The following is an 11,895-nucleotide window of genomic DNA, read 5'->3' as shown; positions in this document are numbered from 1 at the left end:
TGGCCGCCCGCGCGGCCCCGCCGCGCGCCATTGGTCAGTTCGAACCATCACGGCCAGCACGCCCCGCCCCTCTCGTCGCCGCGGGGAGGGGGGCGAGGACGCCCCGCACGCTCAAGCTGCTGTGAGCCGCGCGGCGGGGCCGCGGAGCCGCCGGCAGATTCGACACCGGCTCCGCCTCCCCGCGTTTCCCCCGCTCCTCCTCCCCGCCGCCCCGCCGCTCCTCCGCCGCAGGTGCCCGTCCCGATTTTTATTTTTATTTTATTTTTTTTTTTCCTCGGGGCGCGGGCGGCTGCGAGGCGCGGCGGGGTGGGATCGGCAGATTCGCCGCGCGGGGAGGGGAGGGGGGGGTGGCGTGGTTTTGGAGGGAAAACGCGGGGAAGCGCCGCGCCGCCCCGCCGCCCCTCAGCGCCTCGGGGCCGGGCCCGCGGAGCCCCTCGCATCAGGGACCGGCCCCGAGGCCCCCCCGTCACCTCAGGGCCGGGCCCACGGAGCCCCCTCACCTCAGGACCCGGCCCCGCAGCCCCACATCACCTCAGGACCGGGCCCCGCAGCCCCTCATCACCGCAGGATCGGGCCCACGGAGCCCCCATCGCCTCAGGGCCGGGCTCACGGAGCCCCCATCACCTCAGGACCCGGCCCCGCAGCCCCCCGTCACCTCAGGGTCCGGCCCCGAGGCCCCCCTCGCCTCACGCCGTGCCTTAGGGGGCTGCGGGGCCCCCGCCCTGAGGCGATGCGGGGCTGGGCGCAGCTTAGGCAGCGAGGTTAGAGCAAGGCGGCGGCCCCTTTGTCATGGCAGCCTGCCCGCGGCCAGGAGGGAGGGATGCTCACCGGGGAAAGCTCCGCCAGGCTGCCCCAGGGCACCGGGAACCAAACCCTCGCTGCCTCCCCTCGGGGCCTGAGGCAGGTCCCAGGCCGTGTGTGCAGCAGGGGATGCGGGGAGGCTGCGGGCCTTTGCTCCGACATCGCCCTGCCTCTTTGGGACAGTACCGAAGTGTGAAGTTCTTATTTTTCTTGTTTTCAGCAACTATGGATTTCGTTATCGGTGTTGATCGCATTAGCACCGCCACGTTTGCCCGCACCAGTCAGCAGATCCAAAAAACACACACGACTTACGTAAAATACAAGAAAGTCCGTGGAAGGTTTGGGGTTCATTACGCTTTTAATCCCCTAGAAACCCACAATTATTCATTATGATCAGAAAGAGCTGCTTTTTGCCATGGCAAAATAAAACATACTCCATTGCCCGCGAAAATGGCAGCTTCGGGAACAGCAAGTTGCTTTTGCTTTACACTTCAATGTTTACAGAGACTTATTGCTCAATTTCACTACAAACAGTACTTAAAAGCATTTTATTAGATCTGGGGTTATCTGAGAAGACTGGTTTGACACTAGAAATATGGTCAGCTTTTACCTAATCATAGGAGTAATTTGAGTTCATTTAATGCCTTTGCCGAGCTTAATTTGCCCCCTTTGGAATTACTGCCATTTTTCTGATCAATTCAGATGTGGCCTGTCCTTCGTGCAAGTCAATACTCATGAAAATCAAGCTGATCAGGAAAGAAAGAGAGGCATTCAGAGCAACTGCCTGCCTGCATAGCCAGCCTCAAAATGCACTGTGTGAATTAATGAGCCATAAGGAGGACGGCATATTAACAGACAGCCACATCAAGGAATTCTTTTCTTTCTCCTCTTAGCTGGATATATTGGATTAAAAGCCACTATGATTGACTCGCAGATGCAAAAGTTTTGCATACTTATGTCCCACTTGTAGGTCAATAAGACTACAATAATCAGGACAGAAAGATGTTTCAGTGAAAAGGATCTAATTTGTTTTGCTGGCAGCACAGAGCAGTTCGCATTGTATGCTTTATACATCTCCTATTATTGACAGCAATACTGTTTTTGTGTTGGACTCCTGAACCCATTTCTTAGGACTGTTGAGACAGGAAAACAACAACTACTACACGAGCAATGTCAAACTTCTTTTATTTCAAACTTCTGCAGCAGTGCATTAGTTACTGATTGATATGGAGAAAACCTCCCAGCAGTTTCTTCTCTCTATATAAACATGATAATACTGCAACTTTACAGTAATCAGAACCCTGTCTCAAAAATATTTGTGCATAACTGCAAACTGTTTTTAAAAAAAGCTCCATTCCGATATTGCTGACTTATTTCTGAACTGTATTCTCCCCTCATGATTTCAAATTCTGTTACAGTAAAAATTCCTAGCTCTGCGGACCCATAGATTGCTTTCATCAACATATTAAATATAAAGCTAAACTTGTTGTGTTTTTGTGTCCCATGACTGCAAATTAGAGTTACAGGAATGAGAAATAACACGTGGAAGGGAATGAAATAGGTACAGTTGGTCCAGAGTCGCACAAAGAGTACAAAGTCAAAAAAGGCACTGCGGAAAGGAAAAATCAAGCGTCGTTTTCAAAACAGGTTGTTCCTAACAGAGACACCAGTGACACACTGCTCATCAGAATAAAGCCTATGCGTTTCTGCATCATACTGAAAGATCAAGTTTTTATCGGTCTGTATGAACCAGACTTAACTTTGTTTAAAATATCTCTCCAAAAATTAGCTTCTCTCAAGTTGACTTTTCCTTTTCGGTTGTTTTAAAAATGTGTTATTTCAAGCAGCACAAGCTGGGCAGAATCAGTTTCACAGGTAACCATTCTTCACAAATTAGCACAGCAAAAAAATCATGTGTAGATGGGGCTTTTGAATCCATTTGTTTTACAGGACTAAATCGAGGGGTGGTTTGTCAGTTTTTTTTTAAGTACCTTATGTGCCACAGAGCAAACTGAAAAAAAAACACACATCTGCACAGTAAAATCGTTTTCCTGTCTGGTTGGGTTTTTGTAGCGATCTCAAGTAACGACTGTTTCTGTGCAGGCTTGGTTTTCTACACTTACTTGTCTGCTGTCTATTAAGATGTTAACAAGCAGTGTGGGAAAAAAACAAACAAACCGCCAAGGCACACACTGGTACCGGAAACCTCTGGGCCCAGCAGAAATTATGCATAATAAAAGAAAATCATAAAAGCTCTTCCTTTGGCTTTTTGCTTGTTTCTGAGAGGCACTTATGAAAAATCAAGAGGTCCAGATACTAAAGAGACACTGGTATGTAACAAACCGATACATAAAAGGTATAAATAAGCCATTTTAACCCATGTTACAAAATTCCTGTTCATTTCCCAGCTTTTACTGACTTGAGTAGTTAGTTGGTCCTGGGCAGAGACTTCCACTGCCTCGATTTCTTCCTCTGCTGAGGCAGCTCTAACACTTGACCTCTTTGCCCAAACGCTTTGAGGTGCACATACGGAAATCAATAAATAACACACGAATATTAACAGCTTCATGACGTATCTTTCTAAAAATTAGACCCTTTTCCCCATATTTCATAGAGGACTAAAAATACTGACAGGATGATTAAAAAAAATATCATTTTTTTTTCTTTTCCCTACCATGTTTAGGCAGTAGAATTCAAGGAGACAGGTCAGTTTCATTGCTAACCAGTTCTACACATTTCATATATTTCTACAGTGAATCCAGGGGCACAGGAAAAGGTATGTTTAAGTGCTTATAAAGCTGAATTTGTCAATTTTTGCACAACAGAATCCTACCCCAGCTACTTTAGCTTTTAATAAAATAGTTGGAACACAACATTAGGCCTAAATTTCATAGCCCTTACCGTTTACCTGTCCTTCTCAACTCCAGATAACAAAAACTCAGCATTCTTTTGTGCTCACTGACAGTAATCAGTTCCTGTTCTCACTGCCTTCTGCCTCCATAGATTATATAGGGTAAGAAAAGACAGACAGGAATACCTTGCCAAAGAAAATCAGTCCCAAATTAGCATGAATCAGGACAAACCGATTTATTGTCCTGTTTTCAAATTATGCTCTGAAGGGAAAGTCTTCCAATATTTTCATGGAAAGTCTTCCAATATTTTCATCTCTCAGCACTCTGCTTATTTAAACTGCTAGGGAAGGGAAAACATAATTGAAGAGCACTTGTTTAAATCCTAACCCAAAACCCAGGCAAGACAATTCTATGGCATAGCACGCTTATATAAAGTGCATACAATGCTACGTAACGACAGCCTTGCAGACTGAGGTTCCTAATAACTCCTCTAAGATAACTATCTAGTGTGCTTTTACCCATTTTTTTTTGTTGTTGGCAAGAACCGTTCTCAACAACAGTGAATACCTGGGGGACGTGCTAGGAAAAGCTGGCATCAAAAGGCAAGTAGGGAGCGGTTCTCTTCATTTCCTTTTGCCCTGCAAAGTCTTCTCCTTTGCTTCCCCCTTGGACCACTAAAACCAGCAGGTGGGCTTTCAGAGAGCTGCGTTTCCAGCACCATCCCTGCTACCAAACTCACCCATCGCTACAGAATAATTGTGGGAAGGCAATTCATCAGCAATTGCAAAGCTATTTGAGATTGTAGGATACAGGGTGTTCTAAAAGTGAAAAGAACTGTTGTTCTGTCATACAAAGGAGTTTACAACCTATTCCTCATTCAGCTCTCAGTGCCCTAATAAAGTGGCAGCAGAACAGAATACGTAGGATTGTGCTAGACAGAGGGTGAGTGAGAATGAACGAACAGAAGGCAACTGGGCAATTCTTGGCACAAAGTCGAGGTCTGTGCTTTAAGCCCCCCAGTCGGAGTACACGTGAGTAAGGGCTGTGCTGCACAAATTCTCAATTCACACACCGGTTATTTTTACACATCTGGTAAAGTGGGACACCGTCATAACCCACATCTGGCTTCACGTCTTAAGGACGGTTGGTGACAAGGCTGAGGTGCGTTGGTCTCTCCGCGACGTGCCGGCACAGGTACGTAGTTCCACAGCACGAAGTAAGGAGTTTGCTGCAATCCCACACTGGGAATCCACGGGCACGGAGAGACCGCTTGAACATCGTGTGCATGAAATAAAGGGCACTGTAATGCTTTGGAGTGGTGCCACCGCGTATAGTGGGTGCGGGTTGTGGGGAATAAAAGGTGCAGCGATATTAAAAATAGACTTTCCACATCCTTCATCCTGCCCGGGACAGGTCGTCACACGTGAGAAGGTGAAGATAAGTGCTAAAATTTAAAAAATATTAATCCAAGCCATGTGCTTGAACACAGGCTGTGCTACATGACTAGCAGCAGAGCTTCCAGTTGCTGCTACACAAGAAGAGGAATCCTGTTCTCAGCCTTCTTCCACTTCTCACTCCCAGTCATTGCAGCAATGCTTTACCGAGCATGAACATGCACTAAAGAGAAGACAGTTCACTATTACGTAAAAAAACAACAACAAAAAAAAGTGAGAGCTGCTTTGAAAAAAATAATAAAAAATACAAAAAAGAATAAAAGGACATTGCTGCTAGACCCAAGCAGGTGGTGTAGTCAGTGCACCTAACAGCAAGCCCAGCCTGGTGGGGATGACTCTTTTATGTTAATGTAATCCCCACTCCCGGGAGCAGAGGAACTTCCATCACGGGTGGACGAGGACATCATCTTTTCAATCAGGACTCTGGAAGACAAACATACGTGACTTTGTTTTCTTTTTAAACAAGCGGCATTGGGCCACGCAGTTTTGAAGAAATACAAAAAAAAATAGAACCAAATAAAACAAATAGAAATAACTCCTTTTAGAAGAACACACAACTCCAGAATTTTAAGGACCGAAGAGTGAGGTTAAGGAGCCTGATCCGCACTGACAGCAGCACCAGGAGGCTGCAGTGATGATAACTGATGCCTGAGGACTGGGACGCAGCAACCAGCTTCCTCGGGACAAACTGCCCAACCTCAGGTACGGTGTGAATGCCCATCGCTGCTGCCTCTCACCTTTCGGAACAAGCCAAATTCTCTATTAAAGGATTAGTGCATCACAAAAGAATTTCTAATATATTTGCACAAGAAGCCCTATCCTCCTGGTAGAAGGCAGCATACGGAAAAAACCCATCCCCGGTACCGATTAAAGCATTTCTGTTTCGAAAAGCATGTCGGAGCTTAACCAGGGACAGAACTTCTGACCTTTTAGAATTCAGTTTCCCTCCGGGAGATTTACTTGCACGTTATTGCTGCTATTTGTTACTCCCTGACAGCATCTCCCCTCACCTCAGATGGCGGTGTCTGAGAGAGGGAATTAACTCTTGAGATGCATCACGAGGCATTGTGCCTACCTCATGGACTCATTAATGTTCTTGTTTTCCTTGACAGACGTCTCCACCCAGCCAGAAAAGCCGTTTTCTTTGCTGAAGCGATCCACTTCTTCTCTCGTCACTGCCCATGGGGAAAGGTCACACTGTAAAAGGAGAGTCAGTCATTTTAAGTTCAGCCTTTTAATTTTTAAGCTGGGAGAGGAACCTCTCCCCTCACCCAAGCAGTGCCTGTGTCGAGGCAGCAGGAGGGCTCAGCCCCATGCATCTCCGAGATCACAATCTGAGCGCTCTTAGGGCAAGGTTCTTAATGGGATGTTGCAAGCAGCAGTACATTTATCTCATCTCAGATACTGCCACACCTCAGCCAAGCACGCATGGAATGGAGGTTCCTCCAGAGCAGGACAAGAAAGCACTGTCACTCGTCCAAAATCTGCCAGGCCTAGCAGCACCAAGGGGATTTTACCGGCGTGGTGCCACTGAGGCAATCCCATGGATGTCAGTGGGCAGCACGAAGAGAGTGAGAAAACCCGTCCCAGGGGAGCTCGTGTCGGTGGGAGTGCAGCCCGGGCAGTCACACGGCTTTCCTTAACGCGGGCACAAATGTTACTGTAAAATTGCTATCGCAGTTCATTGCTTGTGAAGAAGCGGAGAAGAAAAGCCATTCTCCCACCCACCTCTCATGTTTTTGATTCGTCTCCAATTTTAGACTCTCTCAAACCAGGCAAGTCTCAAACTGAATCTGGAAATGGCTGCTGAGCCAACGCTGGCACGCGAGGAACAGAAAGGTACTTTTAAAATGAACGAGAAATAAATCACTGAAAGACAGCACCCATTCTGCACGGCGAAACCTGACACTGCACCCAAACGAAAAGTAGCCACCCCTCTGGCAGCTCAAGTTTGTCACGCACAAACTTCCCCAGGCAAGTTAAAGACCAAGGAAGAAGAAGAAAAGCTTTCAGTGCCGGAGGTACAGATCTCTAGCTCCAGCAGCAGAAGAAACATCCTAGGACAAAATGGGTGCGAACACCTCCTTAGTGCCATCCAGTGTTAGGTCCTGCCAGTCTCCTAAATAAGGAGGAGAATCCTTGCTAGAGAAAGAAAATTCAAAAGACATGAGGAAAGGATGAAAAGCCCACAGGCTGCGGTACAGCTCAGGGCAAGGCTCAGCAAGGCTCAGAAGGTGTCTCCTTCCGTTCCGCAGCTGGGAAAGCCCAGGCACACGCGTACGCGCACACGGAGCGCGTCTCAAGCTGCTCACTTTGTTAGCCAGCAGCAGGCAAGGCACAGGGTTCCCGTCTGGCAGCGTCAGCTTGCTGTCCAGATCCTGCTTCCACTTCTGGCTGTTGCCGAAGGTGCTGACGTTGGTGACGTCGAACATGATGATGCAGGCGGACGCCTCCCTGTAGTACAGCCGCGTCATTGACGTGAAGCGTTCCTGCCCTTCAGGATCAAAAGGAAAAGAAATCCCCCCAGAAGTTACTGTTTTTTAGATTTATTCATGGAAATTACGTGCCCATGAGGGTACTTCGTTTCCTCAGCTGACACCATCAACCTCCACTAAGTAACGAGGAAACGGGCACTGAGATGCATCCCGCCTCGGAGCCTCAGCAGTGCAGGGAACTGGGACAAACTGGGAGTTCGTAACCCCGACCCAGCCACTCAGGTGTCCCAGAAATGTTTTGCCTGACTCCCAGTGTAACAACTTAAATTAAATTTCACGTCCCCTGGATGCGCACCTCCTGGATAAGGGCAGCCGCACTGCCTTCCAAATCTTAAACGTCTTTTGAGGACTGAAATCGAAATCAGTTTCTTGCTGCAATCCTCTTGCAGCAAACTTCTCCTTCCTGTTTTCTTTTTAGAGATTCCAGGCGCGCACGCCTGAACGGTGAAAACGGAGGCACCCACAGCCTCGTTTTCCTCGCTGCCCTGCATCCAGAGGTGCCATTTTAGAGCCGCTACGGCACCGACCTGGCCTTTGCCCTCCGGCACTAGGGCAGCTGAGGACGCCTGAGCGGGCTGCACGGCCGGCTCTCCCCAAAGGCCCCCCAAAGGTGCCCCCCTGCTGACCCAGGCCCGCCACCCCAGCTCGGCACGGCTCGGCACAGCGCGGCGTCCTGTTTCCATGCCCGCTGCCCGCTGGCCTCTGCCGCTCTGCTCCGGGGTGGACGCCTGTTCCCAAGGAAACCCCCAGCCCTGCTCGCACAGGTCACTGAGCAGCCAGGGAGCGACGGCCCGGGCCCCTCTGGTCCCGGCAGCCAGACCGGAGAGACTTCAGTGGGGTTACACACGCTGAGACGCAGGCATCGGGCCTGGCTGCCGTGCCAGAAATCAGAATTTGCACACCAGGCTCAGAGCTGGGAGGTTATACACCCAGTTACAGATCAGCTTCGCTCCCCATTCATCTGCTGTGCCTTTGCAATCGAAAAGAAAGGTTTGATAGAATTTATCGTCTGTGCTTCTGTGTTCTTTGCAGATGAGTTTTTGAATAAATATTAAAAGTACTGCTGCAAACTAGAGACAGCACTGCAAACCAGGACAGTCCTGTCCCTTGAATCCACAGGCTTTTAGAATTTATGTTTGCAGCAGACTCCTACTGGAGGAAAATAATACTAATAACAATAAATAAAAAAGCCAAGCACTCGAGAGCTTTAAATTTACTCCTGAACAGCTTCGTGGTTCGCGTGACGTACCTGCAATGTCCCAGAGCTGAAGTCGCACTGTCTCCGACTCTGACCACTGGACCACCTTCAGAGCAAAATCCACTGGAGAACCCCCCAAAAGAAAGGAAACCTCATTAGGGGCATTCTGCACCGCGGGGCTCGTTCCTGCACAGCCCCTCACCACCTCCCAGTGCCGCTGTCCCGGTTGTAGCAGCTCGCACCGGACCAGCACCCGCACCAGCGGGAGTTTGAGGTGAAAGGATCAGAGCAACCATGCACTGTGCTCCCTTTTAAAATTCCTAATACTACAGGAAACCCAGAGAAATGCCAATAAAATGCTGGATTTGTGGCAGTTGTCTGTGTTTTTTTCTGCACTGCCTAAACCATTCAGCCACTGGTAGGTACGTGGAGCCCAGTGTCTCCTTCCCGTGTGCTGCTCACCGCGACCTGCAGCTCATCCTTAACAAACACAGAGGGCAGAAAGGGAAACCACTGCATTTTGCTCAGATTATGATGCATCAGGTTTTCACTGCAGGAGGAAACTGCCCAGCAGTGCTGCCTTCCATGCTCAGCAGGCCTGGAACTTTTTGAAGCTCGGACCTCATTAAAAAAAAAGCAGAAATAAAAAATCCTGCAGCTCTTACTGCTGGGAGCGCAGGTGCGACCCCAAGCACTTTGCAATTTGCTGCCCCACTGGGCTGTGGCTCTCCGGTGTTTTAAGCTTCTGACTAATTAATCCCCTCTGGATTAATGAATAAATTTTAAACAGCCCCCACTAGTCTGGGTCCTCAGAGAGGTTCACCGGGTAGAGCCCCAGCACCTGCTCCTTGTAGGTTACTCATTTACGTTCATGTTAAAGAACTATTTCATCCTGTTCCCAGCCTCCTTGTTACAAAGCTGGTGTTTCCCCCATCGTCTTCCCAGGCGCTCCACCTCAGAGCAGTGACTTCGTGCTGCTCAATAAGCTGAAACAAGCTGCTGAGGAGCCGAGGCAGCAATCGCAGGCTGGGTGTTTGGGGCGGCTGCTCCTGGGGCAGGCGGGACGGGGACCCCGAGCCTGCACGGCCGGACCGCGGGGGTGCCACAGGTCGCTGCAGGCAGCGGGAGCACAGCAGAAGCTGCGGCTGAGCCCTGCTGCAAAACGCGGTGTTTTGTACCTCTGCTGCAAAACACGGTGACTACGGAGGGGCAGTTTTTGTGTCACACGTCCTTGCAGGGTTCCCATGTCTGCAGGGATGGAGAGGGGCGAGCTTCCCACTACAGCCTACCAGCAAGGGATGCTGAATAGAAACAAACGTGATAGTCGCAGAATCTTTTAGGCTGGAAAAGAGCCTTAAAAATCCTCAAGTCCAACCATCACCTGACAGTACCGGGTCCACCACTAAGCCGCGTCCCTTGGTGCCACGTCCACGCACCCCTGAAACACCCTCCGGGATGGGGGTGCCAGCAGCACCCCGGGCAGCCCGTCCCGGTGCCCTTCTGCAAGGAAATTCTCTGACATCCACACTAAACCTCCCCTGGCACAACCTGAGGACATTACCTCGTGTCCTGTTTCCTGTCACCTGAGAAAAGAGTCCATCCCCTCCTCGCTGCAGCCTCCCTGCAGGCAGCAGTAGGAGTGGCGTGCTCTGCCCTCAGCCTCCGGACCAAACACCCCCAGCCCCTCAGCCCCGCTCCCCGTTTCCCAGCAGCTTCTCTCGCTGCTCCTCTCTGACCGCGTCCCAGCACCTCAGCATCCTCCCTGCGGCCGGGGGCCCGGAGACAAACACAGGACGCTTTCGGCGAGGGCCCCACCGCGCTTTACAGAGGACAAAGCTCCGTGTTGGACCAGGCAGGAGGCTGCAGGGAGGCCGCAGGGAGGCCGCGGGGCTCTCCCCGTCCGCTGCCGCCTCAGCCCCCGACCCCAGGGTGCCGGCTCCTGGCTGCGGGCCCCCGGGGCTCACCTCCCACGGTGGACTTGTAGTGCCGGTTGAAGCTGTCGTTGGCGTAGCGCTGCACCAGCGACGTCTTCCCCACCGTGGCGTCCCCCACCACCAGCACCTTGAACATGCGGTCGCGGTGCCCCATCCCGGCCCCGCAGCCGCCCGCTGCGATCATGTGAGGGTCAGGTGGCGGCGGCGGAACCGCCACCGGCCGCAGGGCTGCCGGGACGTGTAGTCCGTGGCACCCGGCCTCGCCACCACGCAGGCCTGCGGCTGCTTCTCCCTCTGGGACTGAACGCCCCAAGGGTCCTCTCCGCAGCGGAACAGCCCCGAAGGGATCAGCCAAGGGCCTGAGCGCTTTGGGGCCAGCCAGTTAAAGCATTTTAATGAGGGCTCCATCTGTTAATGAGGCGGGGGGCTGACGGCAGCCACCAGCACCCGACCCCCCTCACAATGAAGAAATGCTGCCGGCTGCGCAGGCTGAGGCTGCCCTGGCGCAGCTCTGAGCCGTTCCCCCACACCCCGCACTGCTGAGCCCCGTGCCTCTGCTTCCCCCCCTCAGGAAGCCGCAGAGATCCCCCACTGCTTTCCTCCCCGCAAGCTAAGCAGGAAAAGAATCCATCCCCCCCCAGGGAGCCCCAGGCGGCCGCCCCGTGCCCGAATACCCTGGTATTTGGGGCATGGGGAAGCAGGGGGGCAGCAGAGCCCAGGCCACAGCACCCCAGCACAGCCCTGGCCAGGCACAGCCCCCCAGGGGAATCACCCCATGCCAACAGGGAGCAAATCCCACACCTGGGGGGAACACGGAGCCCTCTGAGGGCCACCAGCTCCCCCAGAGCCAGGGGGCTGCTTAACACACCCCCAAATCGCACAGAAGCCCCGTGTCCTGCTTGCCTTAGCCAAGATGCAGGCAAGGAGCCCCCAGGGACCAGAGGCCGAGCCTGCAGAGCCAGGGAAGGGCTTTTGTACACAGCGAGAGGCCGAAGAGCAAACAGCCGCCGTTCCTGCCAAGAGCTCGCACGCAGCTGCCTGGACCCCACCACAGGCAGGGCAGAAGCCCGCCCGCTAACCTGTCACTTTGACTAATGGTGTTTTGCCTAACACACAACAATTCGTTTTATTTTCTTAACTCTCCCTGCACCGCCTACCCCA

The 11,895-nt window shown here is 51.7% G+C and overlaps 1 protein-coding gene and 1 long non-coding RNA gene across 2 annotated transcripts; one reads left to right on the top strand and one right to left on the bottom strand.

Moving 5' to 3' along the window:
• The first annotated feature begins 25 nt into the window (after positions 1-25).
• LOC310887176 lies at positions 26-1,758 on the top strand. The gene is made up of 2 exons (XR_014575680.1): positions 26-231; positions 1,022-1,758. It is a non-coding gene; the product is annotated as an uncharacterized lncRNA (long non-coding RNA).
• A 211-nt stretch (positions 1,759-1,969) lies between these two features.
• On the bottom strand, positions 1,970-11,046 carry RAB29 (RAB29, member RAS oncogene family). Its single transcript, XM_083812783.1, has 5 exons — positions 10,765-11,046; positions 8,852-8,923; positions 7,420-7,601; positions 6,183-6,304; positions 1,970-5,530 (listed from the first exon to the last, which is right to left on the bottom strand). Exons 1-5 carry the CDS (start codon positions 10,916-10,918, stop codon positions 5,413-5,415), a joined length of 648 nt encoding a protein of 215 aa, XP_083668909.1. The 5' UTR covers positions 10,919-11,046; the 3' UTR covers positions 1,970-5,412.
• Positions 11,047-11,895: the final 849 nt, after the last annotated feature.

This window comes from Anser anser (genome assembly GCF_964211835.1).
Source record: "Anser anser genome assembly, chromosome: 27".
Classification (NCBI taxonomy): domain Eukaryota; kingdom Metazoa; phylum Chordata; class Aves; order Anseriformes; family Anatidae; genus Anser; species Anser anser.
Note: the sequence above shows the minus strand (reverse complement) of the source record. Positions and strands in the feature narration are given on the sequence as shown.

Coding starts and splice junctions, on each gene's coding strand:
- RAB29 (XM_083812783.1), bottom strand. CDS start 10,918: ATGATCGCAGCGGGCGGCTGCGGGGCCGGGATGGGGCACCGCGACCGC. Junction 8,924..10,764: donor CTACAAGTCCACCGTGGGAG/GTGAGCCCCGGG, acceptor GGGGTTCTCCAG/TGGATTTTGCTCTGAAGGTG. Junction 6,305..7,419: donor GCCTGCTGCTGGCTAACAAA/GTGAGCAGCTTG, acceptor CTCCTTTTACAG/TGTGACCTTTCCCCATGGGC.